Consider the following 25,817-nt stretch of genomic DNA (forward strand, 5'->3'; position numbering starts at 1 on the left):
TTGACAGTGCCACAAAATGATGCTTCCGTTTTGCTTATAACAAATACAAACCCTTCCTTTTTTACGTTTTCTTTCTTGCTTTATTTTACTTGTTTTTTAGTCAGAATTTAGACCTTTGTTCTACATCTGTCATATCTTCTCATTTGGCCAATCCAGATATTGAATGTTCTAAATATGTATCAAGACAGTATACCATGTTAAGCCTCAAGGACAAATACACTGAAAGTCATTTTCACATGAGGTAAAAAGTTTAATTCCAATCCTTGGTCTGCATGTACAAATATCTATAAAAAGTGAACACTTCACTCTTTGTATGTACATTTTGCAGGACAGGGGTTAACTTCAGAGCAACATGTGGACACCGAGGAAAGAGGGATAGAAAGAGATAGTTTGAATTTACCACCTACACATCCATCATTATAGTTCATCCCCAATATTTCATTTAAGTGCTCAGAGGTCACTTTCAGTGTACACGCCTACTCCAGCGTCTCAACGCATACAAACGGGAGGCAGAGTAATAATCAAATCATCGCCATGATCCCAACACGGTACATTCAAACCATGCACACATCATCAAGTACTTCATTTTCATAAATTTATATATACATTAATATCCTTCATCTTAAAATCATATGTGCAGTATATAGAACAAGGAATAAAATAAGCAACACCAGCGCTAACATTTTTAATGCTAAACCACGTGTCGTATATTCAGAGGCACCACAGAAACCTGATTAGTAATATTTCCTGGGAATCTGCTGGGAATGTGGTTTATCCTCGAGCTATGCATGACAAAAACCAGGGAGGGCACCTGTTTCTCAGCTTATGTAGGTGTGTGTGTGAGTGTGTGTATGTTGTACAAGTCTACTATCACATTCTTTGGAAGTAGCTGCAGAAAATGAAGGAAAACAACAAAGACGGATGGGAAAAAACATCATGTAGAATTTACAGGACAAAATACCTACAGCGCCCTTTCTAAGAGACCCTTAAAACCTCACGTTGATAGAAAGGAATGTTCCAAAAAAAAGAATGAAAATAAATTAAGAAGGAACCCAACATGTTATTTTTTTTTGTTATATTAAAAGCAGTACGCAGGGTAGATACTGTAATGGGCGAAGAAAAAAAACTACCATCTCTATCCCCTCATTCTCTGTCAGTATTCTCCATTTCTATTCATGCAGTGTGATATCAAGTGGTTTCTTCCGGATTAATGGATTGTGTGTCTTTATGAGTGAGTGTGTGTGTGTGTGTGTGTGTGTGTGTGTGTGTGTGTGTGTGTGTGTGTGTAAAATGTCTATCATTCACTTCGGATTCTCCTGGTAATGTAAAGTGGAGTCATCAAACAGAGGGTTTTTCACTTCCATCTCTCCCGTCTGTGATAGAAGAAAAAAACAAAACAACTCTTTATCATGAAGCAATATCAGAAATGGTTATTTCTTGTAATTCAGTGTGCATGTGTGTGTGTGTGTGTGTGTGTGTGTGTGTGTGTGTGTGTGTGTGTGTGTGTGTGTGTGTGTGTGTGTGTGTGTGTGTGTGTGTGTACCAACCGGCGCAAGCCCAGGGCACTCGTATACGGTAAAGTCCCCTCCCACTTCTTCCTCATCGGATGTGACCTCGGTGTCAACGGTTTTCTGTTCAGGTTTGTGACTGCAGAAGAAGGAAAAAAAAAATGAACCACAAACTCTGGTTAAGGCAAAGAGGTGAGAAGTCAGAGGACAGAGGATGTGGTTACATCGTTATTCAAACATTTAAGACAGGAAAAGGGGAAATTGATAAGAGTTCCACAGAGAGATAGAAAGGGTGAAAAAAAAAAACATACTTTCCCACTGAGAGCATCTGTTGTTTCTGATGCTGGTAGTGATACATCTGAGCACTCTGGGCCAAAGTCTTATCTCCCATCTGAGGACGGAGCAGAAGCAGGAAGTGAATGTGAAACAGAAGCTCATGGCTTTTGCAGAAGAAGTGAAAAATGGAACACAACGGAAGCTCTTATTACAACATATAGGTGAAAGATGAGCGTCTCTCTTACCGAGGCACCGTTGGCCGTGGCAGCAGGCGGCCCTGCCCCTCCTTTGAAAGCTGGGTAGTCGACCTTCTGAGCCAGACGCGATTCTTTCTTTACCCTGCAGGACACGTCATAGATTTAATGAGCTTTCTGCTTTGCTGAAAGCTGTTTACTGCCTCTGGCATGAAAACATCCTTAAGCCTCCAAGCAAATGGAAGTAGGCTTTGATTTTCAGGGTCAAACAGGTTTTATCAATATATATTTGTGATCGATTCATAAGCCACTTCACTTCAGCTTTTCTCTGATACAAGTGAGGCTCAAATGAAAATAGGTTGGTCACTGGTGTGGAGAATACCAAATTAGACTGTCCTTTATTCACTATGATTTAATTGGCGTTACATATGCTTTCAAGTGCTGAGACTTACTTGACATAACAGACGGCTGCCATGACCAATGCTATAGCACCCACCGCTGCAAACACCGAGGTCAGGACTGCAGATTGATACAAAGAAGTAAAGAAAGTGGAACAGAGGATCAAATAATGAGACAAAAAGTGACATTTCTGCTTAACACATATTTGACATAACTTCTTTGCAAATTGGAGTTGTTATGGTCCTCTTTGTTTAAGTACTCACTGATAAAATTGCTGTTCTGTGGTCTTTGCACGGCTACAGGACCAGCTCGTCCAGCGGCTGCAGTGGCCCCGGGCTCATCGGTCTGTATGGCGAGCTCAGAAACTGGAAGTGGGGGGGCTGAGGTGGTTGTCTGCAGGGTTTTGTTTGGGAGATTACCCTGGCTTCTCTGTTTATGTTTGGAGGCATCTGTTTTGCTTTTTTTAGCATTTGTCTGCGAGACGACAGCAGCTGGAGACAGACAAACAGTGACATGTTCATAACCAATATTATAAGACAGAGATTATCGTCAGATAGGGAACATGGTGGAAGAAAATGAAATGCTGTATCCAGCTAAATCCCAAACCTCTTTAATCAAAACAAGAAGATGTATTTTCTTTTTCAAATAAAATCACATTTATGTGTTAGGATTGCTCTCAGGATTCTTACCAGGATGTTTGTTTCGCTGTTTTGGGGGCTTGATCTCAGAGATTTCCTGCTTCTCAATGACGGAGTGAAGATAATCGATCTCTTCATCCAGGTAAGGGAATGACATTTTATCTAAAGAGAAGAAAAGAACAAAATTTCACTCATTAACTTTTACTTTCATGAAAACTGCCTTCAACCGTCCGTTAGTACAGGCTACAAATTAATTAAAGATTAGGGATGCACCAATGCATTGATTGAACATCAATATCGGCTGGTACTCGCCTGTTAACAGACATCAACCCACTGGAAAATGATATAGCATTAACTGATGTCAGTAGCCGATGTCTATCAGTTGGGTCGCATCAATTAAAAGCTGGAAAGCTGAAGCGTGCCAACTTCATGACTGTAGATAATGTGTGACTATTGGGTGTAAGAAGGGCAGAAGAAGTCAGCACATGCGTATGTTTTAGACATACACAATTCCATCCCCAACCCCTACAGGTGTTTTTCAGGGCATCGCCTCTGAATTGATGGACAGGGAGTGTGTCCGTGTGTGTTCTTTGTTTGTGGACTGATAAAAAATGGAGACAATACTAAACGGTTGTTAACAGCCCTTACAGCCAGACAGTGAGCCACATTCCTGCAGTGCTGTGAAGTCTCCAGGGCGACCAGGAACGATAGTGTGTGTGTGTGGCCGGGGGGGGGAAGCACCGTGGGGGGGCCAGAGCAATCAGCCAAACCTTGGCTCCACTGGGCTTCAGTTTTTACACTCACAATAGATACCTTTCCTTCCTGCTAATGGAGGTGATCAAAGTGTTATTTACCTCTATAAAGTTACCCTGAAAATAATCAAATATCAAGTTCTAGCTTTTTGCAATCAGAGCTGAGGAGGAGAGGCAAGTCACAAGACAAAAAGTTCAAGTTCCCTCCCTGCATAAAAAAGCAAATGTACAGGTAGTGTCAGTGCACTACATTAGCACTTAAGTCGGGTAACATACAGCTGTCTTGATTCCATGTAAAATAAAAAATAAAAAGAACAGCACCAGTACATTAAAAAATGTGTCATTACACGTCACATCCACCTACATAACATTAATGATTACAGTGTCACTTTCACTCCAGAAGGCTGGCCATCTGGCTGAGCTAATGTGTACGATGTGACATGCCAGCACTTTCATTGCCTGCTTTGTTTTACTCTTACCCCCTCCACTAATGGTCATTTAGTACACTCCATAGCAGGTGTCTGTGGAGGCGGGATGCACCATCTGTAATTTGCAGGTGGCTGCGATCTCCAACCGTGGGCTCACGGGGGGGGGAGCATGTGGTTTGAATTCAAGACGAGGCTTAAATAAAAAGATGGATCTATCGGTTGTGTTTGTGGAGCAGGCACCGAAAATCGAAGTTAAAAATTGACTTTTATGTACAGGAAATCCTCAGGATCTCACTGAGGGTAAAGCTGTGATTTCCTCTTTCAAAAATTAGTGATTGTGTGTATGTGTGTGGTTTGTCACACACTAACTAAGCACACACACCTCCCTGTGTACGAGACTTTTGTCACCAGCTTGATAATGACCCATAACCTCTTGAGAGGCACCCAGGGGGCTGTAGGGTACGACAAACAAACACTAAACAGCTCAACAGAGATTGACACACATCTGTGCCGTCATTTTTCCCCCACCTAAAAACAATTCACCTTCCTCTGTGTACACACACACACACACACACACACACAACCTGTCTCCTGTAAACTCTCAATGCTTTAAGTCAAGAACCCATGTTGAATACGTCAATTATGGGGCGCTATTTGCCTAGAGGTTAGTGCGTGCACCCCTATGTACGGAGGCTATAGCCCTCCGGGTTTGAGTCCTATCTGTGGCACTCTATCTCACTCCCTGATTTCTGACTCTATCCACTGTCCTGTCACTCTAATAATAAAGCCATAAACACTCCAAAAAAATAAAAAAATGTATATGTTGATTATAATTAGGATAATTATTTATTCTGTTTTATCATCAGCGCTACAATAAACTTTTTAATAAAGCCTGATTTGACATTTTATTTTACAGAAACCTTATAAGAAGCAGGCATACTGTATCTGAGCCCCAGTGCCCCTCCTCATAGTGAAATAGATTAATAATCAGTGTGGTCTGCTGCCCTCTAGTGGTAAATATAATGTCTGCCTTATTTAAAAAGGATTGAGAAACAAACAACAGAGGCTGCTGCAGGTCATCCTCAAATGAAACCATTACTTTACAAAAAAGTTCAAACAGGGACTTGTTTTTAATTCATTAGTTGGTCTGTTTTTGCAGTAAGGGAGTTCACATAATTTTTGCTGATGGAAACTTAAGTGGGTGAGGTTATGCATCTTGTGGCAATGAGTCACCCTCCCACCTGTTATAAAATCTACGTCACACAGTTATCTACAGAGCTTTGAGTCAATAAAGGAAGGCTGTTTACCTTGCACAAAAAGTGTCTTGGCTGTAATTCTTTGTTTTAACAATGAATTCAACCATCAATTGAAAAACAACAACATCTTCAATAAAGAAACCATTTATACCACCCTTTTCTTCTCAGAACTTTGTATTAGTTATCAAGACAAGTAACTGCTAATACATTTTACAGGGTTGTTGTATCATGCGTGTTATTTCCTAAAAGCCTAACCAGGGACAAGGACTGCAAATTAGCCCAGGCTGGAAGTCTTTTATACATTGCATCGGTTGCACTTAAATTAGACGTAACAATGCCTACATTTATTGGCCCTGACAAATAAACTGATAAATAAATGCTTCAGGGACTCCTGGAGTGAGATATTTAACTCCTAGACCAACGCATACTATTTAAACATTTTATTTAATTTGTTTTTGAATAATTTAAAATGTAATTTCAAAAATCATTGGTTATTAAAAGTGTCAAAAATGCAACAACAAAAACAACACCCCCCTTATCTTATTATGTCTGCATGAGCAGGTATACAGCAGGTCTAAGCTTCTGTTACTTTCATTGCTAATTAGGAGATAAGTTGAACTGAATATTCATTACTATTCTTTATGCAAGTCATTTGATGTAGAGATGCACACATCCACTTTTTTTTTCAGTTTGGATCCGATTCCGATACATATGTGCCGATACTGATTCCAATATTTTCATATCATAACTAATAATGTTATTGTTGTTGTTGTGAGTATGTGTGAGGCTACACAAAGCTGTAGTAAACCTGGCATTCAATTGCCATCTGCTGGCTTCACATACAAAAAGGAAGCAGCAACAACTGTACGGATTTCAAATTCAATATTTTAAACTGAAGTGTAAGAACTGTACTTTTGGTCATATAGAAGGAGCTGTTCCAACTCGTCTGAACGTCGTCATGGAGACAATTTGAGCGCACTTCTTAAGAGTTCGGTCTGAATGTCTTTAAAGTGAAATTGTGTGAGTTGAGAATGTTTAAAGCGCTAAGCCATCTTTCTTGATCAGTGACGTGGATGGGCGCCGTCAGTCCAGTTTCCCAAATATATATATCCCAATATAAGATCTGATCAGTCTCATTTTGATGCTTTTGCTCAATTCCATTAAAACTCTTCTGGCTGTATCATCACAATGGTAAATGACAAAACGTACGCTAAATCTGATTAACCTCAAATATACACTATCTTCATATCTATTTTTAATGGTTAACTGTGTTGGTTTACGACCCCTTCAATGTTTTTATTTGAAGTGATGTGTATTTCATTGTTAGAAAATCGTAGGTTGGCTCTGCATTCAGAGATCTAAGCTTGTGTTTATGTACTAATATCAACTGGCGCAGGGTCATTTCTTTGCGTTGCGTGTGCACTGTTGATTACATTAAAGATAAACACACATAAACACAAAGAGAACAAAAAGAGTCCCATTTAACTATTTGAGTGTATATTATTGAGACAGAACTGCACAAGGACTGAAAAGAACATCTATAAAACATGAGACTACATGGAGACAGCCCTGCCTTAAGTACATAAATTAAACTTGCTTATTAGGATAACAAAGCAATCACCGCCATGTTTGTTGGTCTTCTGTACAGAGAGCATGACTTGGAGGTATACTGTATGTTTACCAATGGCAGCACACGCCTCTATGTCAAACACAAGCCGGTCCTACCTGCAATAAAAAGTGCTCACTTCCTCTTCACCTGCTGAATGTGAAATATTACACAGACTCCATACAGAATGATGTCAAGTGATTTATATGGTAAAATAACCTGACATCACAGCAACATAGAGGCAATCAAACTTCAAGAGCAAACAAGTGCAAGGCCATAGAACTATTTTTTTAACAAGGAGGACAGAGAGGAGCTGATATATTAGTTTTGAATACAAGTTATGAAAGAGGCAGTGTGATTTAGATTAGAGGAAGAATTTTATCTCCATGGTTTGGTCGTACATAACACATACCTAACGTTTGGTCGTCACAAATCACTAAATTCTTAATCTAGGGACTGGCATGGGAAGATTATTCTACTTGAGACACAAATAAGAAATACTGAGACAAACGCATGCATGCAGACGGTGTTGCATGCTGTCGCTCTCCTACCTAGAGACTCCCACATCAAATCATCTTATTCTTTCAAGACATTTCACCTGAAAAAAAAAATGCTTTATGATGTAATCTTCATTCTTCCAGAGAACAGTTGAAAAGATTAAAACTTGAGCATGCTGCAGAGTGAGTGAGTCAGCCTTGATGATGCTGAGATGTGGTTTTAGAAGAATGAAGCTAGAAAATGAATTGAAAGAACAAATGGGCACATTTTCTGATGTCCTTGCTGAAAAAGCAAGGTTGAGTTATGAGCTTGGGACAAATGAGACAAGAAGAGACTAAAATGCAGGCAAAAATGTAGTGTGAAAATGTGTTCTTTTTTTGGCTTTAGCATTACACAAACATTTCAGATAATCTGGCCTAAAAACGTCCTCTGTATTGACATCAGTGGTGTCATTTTCAGAGAATAATGCTCCGAATCACCGAACAGCAGCTCTCTGTTGTACATTAAAGGTGTGTTTTCATTGCCAAACTAAATAAAATGAGTATGGTCAGTTAAAAAACAGAAAATATTATCACCATTTTCTCTGTACAACAAGTGTTGGTTTGTATATGCATGTTTGTATATGCATGTGTGCATGTGACTGGGTAAAAGACACAGAGTTGGTCTCCAATGCAGATCACTGTGATCCGTGGTCTCTTAGGGGTTTATGTAACCACTTTAGAAAGCTTATCCCAGGCCTATGATGTGCTGCATTCACAACACCGGCCTTGACATCATGTCAGTGTGCTAAAAAAATAAAAAAAATAAAATCCCTTCTCCAGACATTTCTATCTCATAAATCCTCACACTCATCTCCTTCTCATGTTTGCCTCTCTCGCATGCTGCCAACAATAATTTGAGCCAAGTTTTTGCTGTATCCTCTCCAGCCGCAAAACCCATCTAAATTATTAATCCTGCAGGGAACACACAAACACGTGCCCACTTGCAGACATAAATACACACACACACACACACGTGCAGAGGCAAGTCTGCGCACTTGAGATAGTTCCATTTCTCTTTCTAATTTCAGAAGCGCTGTCTTATGTGTATGTGCCAGCAGCATGATGTCATGGCATGGAAATCAGAAAAATTGAATGTTTTTTCGCTGCTAGGCTCTTTCATTGAATGACATTAGAGTCAGAGATGGAGATGAAGGACAAGAGAGAGAGGGGGAGAGAGGGAGAAGCATGTCAGCTAAGTGATTAAATCTGTCAGTGCAGGCGTGCACGCGCATGCATTGTGTGTGTGTGTGTGTGTGTGTGTGTGTGTGTGTGTGTGTGTGTGTGTGTGTGTGTGTGTGTGTGTGTGGACAGCAGGGGCAGGGGGGATTAAAACACTGACGATCAGACTGCAGCGGAGTTGTCAGAGATATGAATGTGAGAGGAAGGAGAAGAAATTCACAACAAGGCCATTGAAAAGAGAGGGCTGGACAAGCACAGAGCAAATTGGAGGAGATTCAAGAGAGATGCTGAGAAGGAGAAGGAATAAAGAGATCAAACTGTGACTGACAGAGGAGGAGAAGGAAAGTGCAGAATCAGTAGTCAATAGAAAAGAAGAGGGGGAATAGGTAAGTGATGTAAGACACACAGGACACACTGAAAAGAAAAGAGCCAGTGACAAAGAATGAATGTGGAGTGTTGATGTAAAAGAGAACAGAGGAACAAGTGACTTTGAGTCAGTCGGTACACTTACATGAACCTTAATAACTCAATTACAACCAGAGGGAGGCAATCGCTGGGTCTCATTTACAGCTTAAGCAGGTTCTTTGACAGTAGTTGAGGTTTTAATTTGAATATGAACAACCTGGCGGTTCATTATTTTTCAATTTAAGTCTGTTAAATTCCTACATTTTCATGCAGCTAACACACAAACAGTAATGTTTACAGATATATGTTTGCAAAATTATTTCATTTTGCTTTGCTTGAAAACAGTCAAGAACGCCCACTTTTTTCAAAAACTGAAACATAGTCCAAAATGTATAATGTATGTAATATTTTCAATTGACTATGTATACACAGCATATTCCCTTAGCCTGATATCTGAGAATATATCCAGAAATTACTTAATTTATCCTAAAAACATTATTTATGTGCATAAAAATGCACTGAAGGTTAGTCATTAAGTGAAAAAATACATTAGGTGGAGGTTTTCCTTCTCTCTGTATCAGCTCACTTCACAACTGCCTGAAGAAGCCATACTTGAAGTATTTAAAAAGTATGAATAATTCATACTGTAAATTTTAGCCTTTGAATGCAATAAACACGTATCTGCATTACTACAGTTGTGCATGACATTTTATTTAATACCTTGCTTGTGACGCCTCCTTTTTTCCTGGCAGATGCCTTCATCATTCTCCACCAATGCAGGGAGACAGGGGCCACAGTGGTTGGAGCCAAACCTGCAGAATTCTCGCCTCTCATTGGCACAGTCTAGGGGAGGAGGGCAATTGCTGAAAGCTGGGGTTGAGAGAGACAGACAGAAAGAGAAGAGGGAGAACCGCTTAGTGAGAATCAAACAACACTGAAGTGGTAACAGAATTGTGCTTCTTAATGATGCAAGAGAAACAATCTCAAAAAGAGATGCTCAAGCTTTTTAACTGACTCATGTGCCTGCTGATATCAGGATTGCATCACAGCTTCACAAAGTGCAAGCTTTCAGTGTGTGCTGTCACAGCCGCCATGCAGAATGTGTAAGGTTAAACAGGTTTGAATGAAAAAAAAACAAGACATCTAAATCTATTTTCTGCATTTCACAATCTAAATGAATTCCACCTTTTTGACACTGTGAGTCAGCCCGGTTAAACCAAAGTACAGAGAACGACAGCTGATCTGTCGGCCAGTTAGATAATCACCTGACCTGATTACACTGGTTAGACGAAACAGAGCCCAAACACTGTATTAAGCTACACACACACACACACACACACACACACACACACACACACACACACACACACACACACATACACATACACATACACACACACACACACACACACACACACACACACACACACACAGACACACACACACACACAAAGCGATGGGTCACAGAGTCACAGCAGGTGTGTTTGGCAGCCGAGGGCTGGTGGAGCGCTGGGACTCCATCTGAGTGGATAATGAGCACCAGCAGAGCTGCACAGCAGGTCAGCTAAAGGTGAACAGCACAGCAAGTGAAATACTGCGTAACAGACATCAGGTGATTTAAGGTGGAAAGAGAGCGGATGAACTCAGTATCTTTGAGCAAATCTGCGTCTGAAAGGTCAGGGTTGTTTGTCTCTACAGGGGCCAGATTTGTGTTGTTTAAACTGCCATTTGTATCAGTGATTTTCAGATGAAAAACTTGGGAGTAAATAGTTCATCTTTATGCTGTGTAACAGACCTATACTGTGAGAACGGTTACATAAAAAAAAAAGGTTCATTGCTACCTGAATGACAAAGCATTGAGTAGTCAGAACTCACTTGGTCTGTCAGAGAATAAAATAAAACAATCTTTGTGCTTTTATTCCTCCTTTCTGAACCAGACGTTTAATACACTTCATAAGAGATAGAATCATACATTATATAGTATTGCAAAGGAGGGCAATATCAATAACCTACAGGGCAAATAAGGCCTGTAGTAATACCAGGGTGCAGAGAGGAAGAATTGCAGATATGAAGAGCAGGTAGAAGAAACATCTCTGCCTCTTTTTAGTGTCTGTACATATAATGCTTACTTGAACTGTGTTATACCAATCAGTCTCTGTTATAATGAAATAACAATATACCATCATTAACCCCAGATGTTTCTGTTTGCTCCACTTTGTCTGCTTTTTTATCATGGAACTGAAAACTTAAAGGAACAGTGAGGAATATTCAATAGTGTTGATTTTGGCGGACTCAGTGAACAAAGTGGTTCATCTTAATCGTTTTCCTGTTCCTGTCCTTCCTGTACGTCTAAGAACTACTCACTGAAAACAAGAAATTCAATCACAGGAAATGGTAAACAAACTCGGACTTGCAAAGTGTTTTTCTAATCTTCTGCTACTAGCGGGGACTGTGGCTTAGTTGGTAGAATCGGTGGTCTCTCAAGCTGAAGGTTCGATCTCCAGTTCCTGCAGCAACATGTCCGATGTGTCCAAGGGCAACACGCTGCTTCGTCGGTGGCGTATGAACGGGATTATTCTGATGGTCAATTTACATAGCAGTCTCTGCCATCAGTGTGTGAGTGGCTGTGAATGGGTAGGTGTGACATGTGGTGTAAAAGCGCTTTGAGTAGTCAGAAGAGAAGAAAAGCTCAAGTCCATTTACCATTTACATGTCACATTCACACTTTTACACAAACACTCATACACTGAAAAGAGGCTGCTCAGGTAAGTGTCCCAACAGCCATCAGTAGTTATTCAATCACATACCGCTGACTATTCAACTCGGGAGCAATTTGGGTTTCAGTGTTTGTGTCCACAGGCGTCAAAATCACCCCATAGTCACTCTCCCAACTGATGGTGCATCAGTATGAGACTGAGTCAGTTACATTACCAGATTAATTACAGTAATTTCAACATTTTTTTCATTGTCTTCTTACTGTCAATTGTTTTTTGCTATTCATAGCTTTTATGTGATGCCACACTTATGGAACCGCCCAGCTGGCGGCAAGAAAGGCTTCCTATCAGTACTACGGAGAAGTTAACACTTACATGTTTTAACCAGTTAAAAAAAAAAAGGCAATTATTATTCAACTGGATGGCACTAACCGACGAGGAGAAAGCCTGAAAGCTATGAATAATGTGGTACTACCTGGACTGTAGTAAATGCTCTACATTAAAATCTGGTAATAGAATTATTCACATATAGTGAGTCAGTTAAGTATGCACTGAAATGTGAATGTAACAACAGAAATACCTGTTGCAACATCATCAGAAACAAATTCAAACTAGAAACGAACACGGACGCAGGTCTCAAACATTCGACAGCATCGCAAGTGTGCAAACACAACAGATGGGGAAACAAATATTAAAACATGCATATTATAGCGGACACCCAAGAAAACACCCACACACTCACATTTTGAGTGCACCAACCATAACAGCTGCACCCCCAGGGCTGCAGACACACATGTCTCCCTCTTCTTATGTTACTGGCTGGTTTCTGCCTCATGTAGTGTGATATGGAGTGACGCAGGTGTAACCCGAGAAGCTTGAGCCAGATGATTTATTCACTTTTATATCCATGCGGTGATTTGTTTCTTATGTGTTGGCCTAGCAACATCTCCGTCAACTCCATGTTCAAAGCCTGCGTCATCTTCTCTGGCCCACATCGCCGGGTTACTCCATGCCCCTTTGATTGCGATGTGCTTGTGTGCCGAGCCCCCTCGTTCCTGATTAGATTAAAGACTGACCTTCTTCATTATCTCCCGTTTCTCCCTCAACCGTCGACTATTTATACATGCCACGCGTCGCCTTTAATTCTCCTCCAGGTATCAAAACCTTTGTCTGTTCTCTTCACATGCTCTTTTTGATGGCTTTTATACTCACAGGAAACAAAAGGAGTCACTAGAAATAGCCTGTTCTGTCCATGTAGCATTCTATCAGAGCGTGTACACTGATTCCATGTGTGCTGTTCATCGGGGTGGAGTAGAAAACAATCTCGGGCACGTGTCTGTAGCATGTGTATGCTGTATGCGATGATATGAGACTTTGCTGCAGAAAAACAATTAGACGCGCAAATGCAAGCTCCCTGCTCCTCTAAGTTAGAGTCGAATGGTTGACAGTATGTGACATATAACCCATCTGAAGTATCCCAATAAAAAGAGTGCTGCTCACTTCAACTAAAGGGAAAAAAGTTCAGTTATTGCTGCAAGTAATGACGATTTGTGTTATCCATAATTTTGCTTATTATGTTCTTGATAAATTGCCTCTTGTATAATTGAGGTTGACATCTTTAATTGTTGCTTTCGTTGAACTTACAACTCCCTCCCTCGCTGTAGAACACGTTGAGCTGGCCAGCTTTAAGATATTTCTACTAAAAAATAAGAATGTGTTTGGTGTGTTTAGTTCTGCAATGCTCTTATTAATGTTTTTCTGCACTTATAGGGTTTAAAGGGACCAAGGGATAACAATAAAACCATTAGAAAGTCAGTCATCTCAGTTCACAAACACAGTTCACAAAAACATGCTGCCAAGGTTTCATGTCTCCTGCCCTTAACAAACAGCTTGAAACCTCCTCCTTCCCTCCTCTCACTGTCTAACCCTTCCTGTCCTCTTTTGAACGTTACATTTTTCCACCACCACTTTTATTTTTTGAACATTTCTTTGACCTGATAACTCTGAATATCAGAAGCTGAAGCAGAAGCACTCATGTCACGGATGAAATAACTCCTCCTCTCTCAAAATTCTGTCGTATATCTTCATTTAGAGGATGAGTAAATTCTGGAAACATTTTTTAAGATTAGTACCCATGCATTTGTTTGTTTGCATACTTTTAGGGTGGTGCAAACAGGGTGACTCGTAATGTTAGAGCTGAAACATCACACTAGTCAGCTCCTCCCTTGGGTTCAGATGTAAATATCTATTTCAATGATTGTTATAAACCTGATGATGATGAATAACTAGAATAATATCCAATTTTTATTTTTCTCCACTCATCAAGTCACAGCTTACTTTTACCCACTATTCAGCTGGTGTCAGTGAGCAAAGCAAATATGGAAAGGTAAATGTACAAGCGGAATATGAGTATGCTAAAGTTACCTTTCATTCATTGAAAGTATGAGTGTGCAAAACAAAAAATTGCAAAAACTTTTCACGCAGATATTGAGTCATAACTTGTACCTTAAGTCTGCTGACTGCTACCGTTAATGTGTCAATGCGTCATACAGTACTGTTAGTCATTATTTTACAAGTTCATTGTTTCCAGAGCGCACAGTGACTTTATCTGGGTCGATCTCTGACAGAGGAGATTTTGTTCCGAAGCAGAAATTAGTCATGTATTACAACTATTCGCTAAATCAAAAAGTTTTTACATATAATATGTTCACAAGCTTCCCACTGCAAAATGCATTTTAAACAAGGCCTATAAACACACCACTCTTTAACGTGCTTTGCACATGTGCTTTTACCTAGTTATGGAACTTTTTGATGATGATTTTATGCAAGTCTAATGAACGTGTTGAGGAGTCTCTAAACAAAGGTCATTTTCTGTAACATAATAGACTATAACGCGTTTTCTTCAATCTTGAATCCCTTATTTAACCGGTTATGATAAAATTTGCACAAAATAGAACAAGAGAGACATGTCATTAGCAACTCATCAGTTATTCATCACGTAGGAGGTTAATATGGTGGAACTAATTGCGATCATGTGAGTGCAGATCATTATTCTCCTCACACACAGACACCCATAAACAGATAGAGAAAAACCTGCTGTACGTGTGCCTAGTTAAAAGCATGTGAGGCCTGGTGACGGTTAGAAAATGAGGGTGAGAAAAAGCAAAGAAAGTGTGAAATAAGGGAAGAGCTGTACATCAAAATCTATGCCAAAATGTGTTTTTGGTGCACCAGAAGTAAAAAAATAAATTAAAAAAAAGAGGCTAACAATGATTACCTTACTGAATTTAAAAGACAATAACACTTTTTTTTTTTTTTTTTAAATACAGCTGACCCAATAAAGATGCTCATCATAATAATACACTGACAAAGCAGCTCAGATCTTTTTACCAGTATAACAAAGGAGCCACAGAGGTGAATGTCAAGTAGGGGGTTGGCCTTACATCAACATGCCTCCCATACAGTCAGCGCTGCAGCTAATTAGAGAGCTCAATTAAGGCGGCAGAGAAAAATAAAATAGGAAGTTAGTCAAGAGGTGTGAAAAAATATTATGTAACTCAGAGACTAAAAAAAAAATAGTCCTTGGAACAAGTGAAAAATGACTTTTTAAACCATCTGCTGCTGCTGCTGCTGCTGCTGCTGCTGTTACCAGGCTGGGTGCACTGCTCAGCACCATTTCAGACTGGAAAACCTGAGGATGTAAACAGAGGAATTCTCACACATGCTGGAAAAACTAAAATGCATGATTTCCATGTCACTGCTAACTCATGCTCCTTCAAGCTGTTTCAGGGTGCACACACGGGACCAGTTGCCGCATACAGTGTCGAACAATGAAATCATCGTATTTAATATTCATAGTTAACAATTAGGAACAATAAAATACCACTTCTACAACTACTGCTGTAATTGTGCGTTCATGTCTTTGTGCGAGGTTGAAAGATTTAGAGAGGAAGCAGGAAATGGGTAGGCCGGGAGAGTCAGAGGCTCCCATTGTGTGTGTCAAGATAGCAGACAGGAAGTAGGCCAAATACTCCAAATCAAGTGGAAACACTTAAAAAAGCTCTGCTGAGAGCTCTTAACTTGATACGTTACCACGCAGTTTTTTGTTCCACATGGCTTAAATGTGGGTTTTTACGTGTGTACATCTCTGTTAGGGTTATGTGTTACCAGGCTAAAATGCTCCTGTTAAGCCAGCATGTCTCCGTCACTGTCATGTGACAAAACCAACAAATGCCAAGCGGCAGAAACACAGATTTAACACAGTCAAGTATTTTTGTGTCTTCCTCTTAAAGTGTAGGATTCCCTAAATGAATAGGGTACACACTGGAGAAGTTAAATGTAAAAAGCTGAGCTGTCTAGAGCTCTAGAGTTTCACTTATACCTTCCAGACGTCCAATGACACAAACGACTGTTTGGTCACACCTCCGCCATACTGAAGCGTCTGCTGTCCTCCGGCGACACACCTCCAACCCCCTCCTCTTGCATTCGCATGAAGGAGTCAAGCACAAGGGGCGGACAAAATTGTCCTTGGCTCGAGCTTCAATTACCTTTGGCGTTCATTGATGTGTTACCAGGATAATGTTAGCGCTCTTTAGTTAGCTTGTAGCTTCACATTGCATGTAAATTTACACGGAATAACCGTGATCTAAAAACGCTTAGCTCACATTAAAGTAAGCAGTGACTATGTCATTCTTTTTTTTTCTCTAGTCCTTGACTAAAACAGCTTGTATACACAAGGGGAGGAGCTGGCAGTCAATCTAAACATGACATAAACACAGTTCCGACACCAACACAGCCAGCTGGACTTGCGCCTTCACTCATTGTAGACAGTCATGACCCAGAGAGACATCTATATAGGATATACTTGATTTCTGCTATGTGGAAAGTCGCACATTCTTCTTTCAAAGTTACAAAAATGCTTCTTATGTGGAACTTGTAGAGTAAGAATGTTTTTGTTTGGCAATGTTTCAATGACCGGAATTAAGGCCAAAACTGCAGAATGACTGGCTTTTGATGCAGACAGATTTGAAAAGATTCACCAAAACTATTGTGGGGCTTTCTATAAAAAATTGTCAGCTCTATTTCTATACAAAATAACGGAAAAAAAAGTAGTCATCATTTTAGCAAGCTTCTGTTCTGAGAAAAGCATGCCGCAAACCTTGAAACTAGACGACTAAATGCGTGGAAACTGTCTACCATATCAGTTTTAGTGTACCGGTGTAGTGTAGGTGTTAGTTTCCCACCATTATCTGATACAAAGTCTCCCGCATGTTTAATTTTCAACCGTACTTGGTGGAAAATGGGGCATGACTTAGCACCTGTTTAAGAGACATTAGTAAGCACACACACACTTACACACAGAGCCGGACGCAGCATAACGCAGAGTGCACAGGTGAACTTAAGGTGAAAAAGGAAGTGAATTCCAAAATCCAAATCATCCTGAAAGGAATGTCGGGTTGTAGAAGAGCAGGTTGGAAAAGTAGTTGTGCAGTCAACCTCCTTATCTCTCTGCGTCTGTCATTTGTCTTTCTGTTGCAATGACTTCTGTCATGTCAGACAATGGCGGGTATAAACCCTTTACACAGGAGATAATTACATTGTCGTTATCATTAGAGTGGAGCAGAGCTGCACACAGGCAGCAAACACACAAAGGCTGAGCAGATGTATTGAATTGGAGCAACTGTGTGGCAAAAAAAGCTAACTGATTTAGCTTAATTTAATTTCCTGAATCATGGTTGTTTTGTTTGTTTGTTTGTTTGTTTGTTTTGCCTCCGAATGGCTCAACTGTGAGACATTTTATGCAAAGGCGACAATTCAATTTTTCCGAGGACAACTGGGCCACTTCAGCACACAAGCATGGCAATAAAATTAGGTGAAACTGTTTCTACTAAGTGTCGTGTTATGAAAAGCACCAGCTGTGGTATCTAGTACAGACAGATTTCTGAGTATGAGCACACCGGAAGAATGGTAACCATGATGCTCATACTTCAGATATAATTGGATCTGCTGATTCAAATGGGTTGACACAGAAGTGGTGCATTCTTGGTAAGGATGTGGCTACACACAAAAGCACACCAATGCATGCAACAAACACTGACATACATTGCCTGTTGCTTTACCTTCCCTCATCCGGCCTATAAAACACAAGTTGTAAGGTGTACTAAAATTGCAGAAGCTGTATAGTGTGATTAACTCAAAACGGCACTGTGTTCAATATAATGTCTCTGTAAAGCCCCCATTCACAAGTGCACAAGAAAACTTCACCGGAAACCTGCCCCTGAGTTGCCCTTTCATAAATAACCCTCAAAGTAGAAGATGGCTTTCACAATGCAATGTTTACGACATATCCAAGATGGCAGAGTCTGAGGCGTGACATTGTTTACCTTCATAATAATGTTGTGTGTAATTGGAAAAGAGTATGAAGCAAAACTGCACCTGTTTCCAAACGTCATCAACAGTCAGAATTTTGTGACATTTAAGAGCGCTGTACATGTGTGAAAGGGGCTTAATTGGATTATATGTGCCTTTCTCAATTTCCTGCAGAGTACTGGTAGCTAATTGTATACGCTCACAACTGAAGAAGCTGAAAGTGGGCCAAAGAAAGAGAGATTAAAAAAAAAAAAAAAAAAGAGAGAAGCAGAGCCGGCAGCTTATATGTCAGACCACCAAATTGAGACAACCAGGACCACAATGGAGCCGATCAATACAATCAATGAGGCGTTTCCTGACCGTTATGTCATTTCAGTCTGATGGTTCCCACGATGATTGCGCGATCATTTCCCCTTTCTCTTAACTGATGAAAGATGGTGATGTCACATAGCCATAAAGACCACTCAAGCTACCAATCCAATCCGTTTGAAACCAGAGGGAAACATTTGTTAGCTGGGAAAGTGCATTTTCTGAACTACACTTGCAGGAAAGCATGCATATATGTCAAAGTAAGGTAGGGGCAAAACCTTTTCACAAGATTGATTCATCTGGATTGACTTCAATATGAAAGTTTAAATGTAAGGTTTTCTTTTGAACCAGAAGGAAAATAAAAATCTCACCCAACTTAAAAACCTACTATTCTAACTGGATCAAAAGTAAGCAAGCTATACGTACACTCCAGTTACATGAGGGTACTGATCACTACTTATGAACCTTATCATCGCATCAGTGACTTGTATGTCCTCCGGCTGTGTGACTGTCTTTCCCCCTGACTTTTTATTACTCTCGATCATAGCCCAAGATAACTAATTCTGCTGCAGGCAAAAACAGGTGATGGAAAACACTATAAGGCCAGCAGTGGCTTAGTGTGATTGTGTGTGTTTGAGTGAGAGAGAGTGGAGAGGGTGGAGAGAGCGAGACGGAGTGTATCATGGAAGCGTAATCCTGGTGGAAGAAAAGGCCAGAGGCAGCGGCTCTCTGAATATTAATCACAATCACACCATGTCTGACCATGGGTTTGGTGAATGACAAACCGGGCATTTAAATGTGGCAGAACAACAACGAAAAGGCTGAGTTAAGAGTATTGTGAAGTGAAGAAGACGTATCAAAGTGGAAAAGGTCTAAAAAAATTAGAGCAACAATGTCATTCAAATAAATACATTTTCCTTTCTGGTGCTGATCAACTCAGCCGGAATTATTCAACAAATTCTGCTTGTTAAGTTAATTAATTCAGCATCTTAGTCAGCAGACTACACATCATTTATGAAATCAATTGGGTTTATGAAGATTTTGGATTTCTTCCATCCCGAGAAGCCAATGTTCTGTGAAAGCATTCTGGCATATTTACACACGATGATGTGTCCATGTTTTTTTTACTGAATCAACCACCTGATTACTATGCGCTTCATGCTGTTGTCACATTTCATTAAAAAAACTCACTGAAACCTGACTTGCTGCAAATACTAAATATGCTGTTTGAGTTCTTTAGATGCTTCCAATATACTTAATAAAGTGGCGTCAACTTACAATGTACAAGTAGACATGACTCTAATACAATCACTGTCTGTGCAGCGACATCATTCAACATACTGCGATCAGTTCATCATCACACGAGACAGAAAAAATTTGATATTCCAGTTTTGTCTTGTCTTCAACACAACCGATTCAAACGATAGCCCCGCATGCTGACACACTGTCACAAATTCTCAGGAACTAACAGGGTTCAAATGTGACATGTGCCGAAAACATGTCAAGCATCGCACGAGGAATAAACTAGAACTGCTACTGACACCAAACATTTATTTCCCTTTAGGTAATTTGTTTTTCTTACACTCTTGGAAAGTATTGTACATCAACAAACACCCTTTTTTTTTTTTCCCCCACAGAGATTTTACAGCGATCCAACGAGGAAATGATTACATCTGCAAAGGTAAAACACTGACGAGCAAAGGGAAGTCAATGGAAAGAAAATGACACTGCGTCACATCCCCTCCATCCTCTTTTCTTGCAGTAAAAAAATAAAAAATAAAACACTTCTCAACAATTGTTTCCATGCAAAGTTCAGTGGCAATATTTTGGTTGTATAAAGTATATTAGGTTATAAATATAAACGCCAAGTGTGTGCCGAAATGGGAAGGTGACCGCCAGACAAAGGCAGTGTTTCATGTGGTTTGAGTGCAGTGTGTGTGTGTGTGTGTGTGTGTGTGTGTGTGTGTGTGTGTGTGTGTGTGTGTGTGTGTGTGTGTGTGTGTGTGTGTGCAAGTGTGTCCTTGAGATAAAGATTACATATGACAGACCAGCTGTTGGTTCTCCCAAAGGGTTTTGTGTTAAAATCTGAGAAGCAGATTATCTTACACACATCGACCTTAATCGTCACACACACACACACACACACACACACACACACACACAGACACACACAGACACACACAGACACACACACACACACACACACACACACACACTTTTAATACATGAATTAATCAACAACAAACTCCCAATTAAAACATGGATGTAGGCTACAATTTAATTTGACCTAACCTTTATTATGTCAATGAAATAAAAAAAAGTATGTTCACAAGGAAATGCACTGCATGAGCAACCTAACAAGGAAGGGACTTATGCATTTTTTTTCGCCACTGTCTTTTCCTTGTGCTTTTGTTTAACTACTATTTAACCTATACTTGTTCGACCTGTCCAAAACATCCGTCTGAACTCATAGGTATCCCGTAGCAAGCTACTGCCAAGAGGAACGCTGACTCCATAAACAACTATAAAAAGTTAATTAAACACGTGTCAACTTTTGATCCCCCTCCGATTATAAAAGTAGCCCACCTGTCTTGTTTTTTCGCGAGCGATCAGTGAAGATGGTTCAATGTATTGACATTGATAAATTCGTCAGTCACGGTACTTTCTATATTAGCAAAACTATCCAGCTTTCCTGTTTGTGTGTGTGTGTGGTGGTAACTTTGAAATGTAATGTTGTGGTTTACCTGGCAAACTCGCAGCGACAGGGACGACGCAGACCACGACCACAGCGAGCAGCAGCAGCAGCGAGGCCCGGCGCTGACGTCCGTTCCTCGGGCTCAGCAGCATCCTTGGGGTCTTCTCGATGACGGAGAACCGCAGACGGTGACAGATGTTGTTGTCATTCCCCCATTACTATTGTTTTCTTTTTGTTTTTCGTTTTTTTCTTTTTCTTTTTGTTGTTGCCTTTATGAGAGAGAAGAGTGTCAGTACTAACTAAACACACCGTTAAGCCGAGGAAGTCGGACCGGGACGCAGTAAGCCTTCACTGCACCGTAATCCGTGGCAGTGCTAAAGATAGCGGAGCTACAGCCAGGGAAGGAGGGGGTGTGTGCTCTCCTGCGAGAGTACGTGTGTTTGACATGCTGCCTTCAAGGACTCCTCCAGAACTCAGACTTTTCATTTGCGACACTTTTCTTTAGGCTATATATAAATATGCTATCTATATATTTTTTTCTCAATTTATCCTTTCTTCAAATAATCAGTTACCACATATGCATTTGTGAAAGGGGGGGGGGGGATTAAACATTTCTCTTTTACATGTGTATTTCCACAAAAAAAAGGAATTATTGTCATGCAACATCATCTTGTGGTGTCAAAATGTGTGTGGTTGAGGCTTGCAGCGATGAATGTTTGAAGCTTCAGAAAAGGTGGGCTGTCACATTCTTGATCTTATAGGCTGTCCATCTATTGTCTACTCAAGAAAAAAATAACAAGTAGGCCTAGATGTTAGAAGAAAAAAAACCCTGAATGACAGAAACGTAGGCTATCACACTTTACGAGAAATATACCCTTCACTCACCATGACAACTTAAAACTCAATAATGACCATTTTCCAAAACAAAAATGTATTTTTAAAAGCACATATAATATTTAGTCTTTTTTGTACAACTTCTTTTTGTGTCCCGCAGCACCTGAAGGCACCAGTTTACTGAGCCATTAGAAACAGGGCGGGGCGAGAGGTAGGTAAGTTGTGTGGGAGGTAATGAGTAGTTAAACCCAATTTGATTAACAGACAGTAAGATTTCCGTGGTGACAAAATAGACTGTGTATTTCTATGGGTGACACCGAAACATTTACACACTGCTAGCGAAGCAATTAATGATACAAACGATTGGATTTACCAATACGGAGTCAATCGCCTACTTTAAAGTCCACTAAATGCATTTATATCTTAGATGTTTTTCCTCACAAATAAACAGATAAAGCCTGACAAAGATAGTCGATAATGGAGTAGTAGCCTAAGCAAATAGCCTAATTTACTTTGCAGAATAAAGCAAGGTGTATGTGTAAGATGATACACATCAAACAAGGACACACATTATTTTTTTTAATTGCTTTCTTTAGTGGTTCATTTAATCAGTACAGTAATAGTCTAAAATCACAGGACAAATAGGCACTGGCTGCTGCATGGTGACCGGTCTGTTTATTTACTTTATTTAGCTACTACAATGCCATAGCCCTATGGGACCAATGCAGAAAAAACTTTCACTGGCCAACATCAATTAAAAATAGTGCTTTCTTTCAGTAATCAAGAATTATGTGTTTTAAATGCAGATCACCAGTGGTTTGTGTTTGTTAACACACAAAAACTGATGTTTTTATGATTCAAATATCTTTAACTGAATTTGAAGAGACTCAGATTAATATTCTACACTACCAGGGACTTCATGCATCAGAAATGTTTGATAAAAGTTGTATTATACTACCATGTGTCTTCAGCATCATCGGAATCATCAACAATTTCATTATTAGTTATTGAACCATATTGTGGAGCTGTTTCCATCAGGCACAGAAGGTTTAAATGATTCTACATTATCTCCTTATAATAAAAAAGACATTTTTTCCCCTTTTTTCACGGCATAAATTCACAGTGAGTGATACATGTGACTGTTAAAGGCTTTATATACAATTTCTCACACTTAAATATAATATAAATCAAGTATATCCGCTGAGTTTTCTGAGTCATATTTTCAGTTTGCTTATATTGCCGGGACAGCGGCTGCCTCCTCCCCTCTCGAATAAAAGTTGTTTAATTGAGGGACTAGAGAAAAGAAGAATAACATACTGTACTCACTGCTTAACTTTGTTTCGAGATCACGCTCATTTCGGGTAAATTTACATGCAGTGTGAAGATACACACTCCAGCATATACTCCTGTAATAAAGAGGGTTAAGAAAGTTGTTAAGAACATCAAGCAGTGGACCAACGAAAGCATTCTTACACTACAAGGATGCTTTGAATCCACTGACTGGGATAACCTCTTGACCCCCTCCAACAACATTAATGAGCATGTGGACACTGTTTCATCGTACATCTCCTTCTGTGTGGACAACATCATCCCCTCCAAAACAGTCACAATCTACCCCAACAATAAACCTTGGATCACCAAAGAGCTCAAGGAGGTCCTCAACAAGAAGAAAAGGGTCTTCTTCACCGGCTCCGAAGTGAAGAAAAAGGAGGTAAACAGAGACGTCAAGCACGCCATAAAAACTGCCAAGCTCAAGTACAAGAACAAAGTGGAGGAAAAATTCACACAGGGGAACCTCCGCACAGCTTGGCAGGGCCTCAAAAACATGGCTGCTGTGAACACTGCTGCTACCAACATCTAAACCATCGAGGTTGCAGGCAGCAGCTCTACTTCTCTGCCCAACGATCTCAACTCATTCTACACCAGATTCGAGAAGGACAACACCACACAGCTGGAAGGAACAGTGTCCATGCTCAAGCCCAGTGACTCTGCACTCACCTTCAGCAGAGAGGATGTGGTGAGAGCCCAAATCACTGAATGACCTCAGGCCTGTGGCCCTCACGTCTCTGGTGATGAAGGCCATGGAGAGGATCATAAAACAACACATCATCAGAGAAACCGACTCCCAGATGGACCCGCTACAATTTGCTTATCGTGCAGGCAGAGGTGTCGATGATACAAAAACATTCATAATATACACTGTTCAAAAACACCTGGAGCACCCCAACACCTCAGCCAGACTCCTGTTTGCAGACTTCTCCTCTGCATTCAACACCCTGCAGCCTCACATCCTGGCTGACAAACTTTCAACTTGCTTCCATCTGGACGACCAGCTTATCCTGTGGCTATTGGACTTTCTGACCAACAGATCACAGAGAGTTCTGGTCAACAACACCTTCTCCAACCTCCAACACACCTCAACTGGCTCCCCCTCAGGGCTGCGTGCTCTCACCTCTGCTCTTCATCCGCTGCACCGATGACCGCAGAACCACACAGCCAAACTGTCACCTGGTGAAGTACGCGGGCGACACAGTTCTCCTGTCTCTGCTGTCAGGCCCCTCTCAGCACCATGGACCAGTTCTTCAGGAGTTTGTGGAGTGGTGTGACAGCTCCTGCCTCGAACTGAACGTGAGCAAGACCAAAGACATGGTGGTGACCTTCTCCAACAAGCAGAGGGAACTGGCTGCATCAGCAATCACCACAATCCATGGGAATCCTGTCGAACTAGTAGAGGAGTATAAGTACCTGGGTACCATCTTCGACAGCCTGCTGAAATTCGCCTCCAACACCGAGGAGATTCTCAGGAAATGTCAGCAGCGAAAATACCTCCTAAGGAAGCTCCATTCCTTTGGAGTCAGTAAGAACATTCTTCTGACCTTCTACTACTCCTTCATTGAGAGCATTATTACTTTTTCTATAACCTGCTGGTTCCACTCCACCACCCTCCAGAACAGAAACCGCCTGCAGAGCACGTTCACAGTCTGCTCTAAGATCATTGGACTACCTGTAAGGACTTTGACATCGATCTATGAGCAACAGACAATCAGGCTAGCAGGTCGGATTATGCAGGACCCATCACACGCTCTCTTCCCAGCGTTTGAGTGGCTCCACTCAGGACGCCGGCTTCACTGTCCCTGCTGCAGGACACAGAGGAGAAGAGCAACCTTCGTTCCCAGGGCTGTCCAGCTCCTCAACTCCTAACCCCCCCAACAGACACCAACACCTCTCACCCAATGCAGACTCTCAGCTGTGAACTTCCTTTATATTGACATGCACCTTAACTGCCTCTGCTTTATCTGGTCTCATGCACTACATCACTTTATTCTATCCCATTTATATCAGTATTCATACAGTTCTGCTAACTTTATTCCTGTTGTTTCTTATCCATCATTGCACTACGGTCACTTTATTTATCTGATTTTTACCTTACAGTTATAGTGTATATATTAGTTCTGTTGTTCCATTATTCACCTTGCACCTTAATAACTTATCATTTAGTATTTGCCTACTTACACATAGCTCTGTATATATATATTTATTTCTCGTTTACAGCATATAGTTCTGTTTACATCTGGTCACTACTGCAAATAGTACTGTATATATATATTTATTTCTCGTTTACTGCATATAGCTCTGTATATATATATTTATTTTGCGTTTACTGCACATAGATCTGGTTACATCTGTTTACATCTGTTAGTCCGATCACTGTCCAC

At 40.5% G+C, this 25,817-nt stretch overlaps 1 protein-coding gene across 1 annotated transcript; it reads right to left on the minus strand.

The window, feature by feature from the left end:
• Positions 1-229: 229 nt before the first annotated feature.
• Positions 230-21,661, minus strand: npdc1a (neural proliferation, differentiation and control, 1a). The gene is made up of 9 exons (XM_020638051.3): positions 21,317-21,661; positions 9,901-10,050; positions 3,067-3,177; positions 2,641-2,868; positions 2,431-2,497; positions 2,030-2,123; positions 1,820-1,899; positions 1,548-1,647; positions 230-1,373 (listed from the first exon to the last, which is right to left on the minus strand). Exons 1-9 carry the CDS (start codon positions 21,417-21,419, stop codon positions 1,302-1,304), a joined length of 1,005 nt encoding a protein of 334 aa, XP_020493707.2. The 5' UTR covers positions 21,420-21,661; the 3' UTR covers positions 230-1,301.
• Between the last annotated feature and the right edge of the window lie 4,156 nt (positions 21,662-25,817).

Source organism: Labrus bergylta, chromosome 17 (assembly GCF_963930695.1).
Source record: "Labrus bergylta chromosome 17, fLabBer1.1, whole genome shotgun sequence".
NCBI lineage: Eukaryota > Metazoa > Chordata > Actinopteri > Labriformes > Labridae > Labrus > Labrus bergylta.

Bases quoted from the DNA above. Each gene is read 5' to 3' on its own strand.
- npdc1a (XM_020638051.3), bottom strand. From the start codon at position 21,419: ATGCTGCTGAGCCCGAGGAACGGACGTCAGCGCCGGGCCTCGCTGCTG. The intron at 2,124-2,430 runs GTAAGTCTCAGC...CGTGTCCTGCAG, and splicing joins GCAGCCGTCTGTTATGTCAA to GGTAAAGAAAGAATCGCGTC. The intron at 1,900-2,029 runs GTAAGAGAGACG...CTCCGTCCTCAG, and splicing joins CCACGGCCAACGGTGCCTCG to ATGGGAGATAAGACTTTGGC.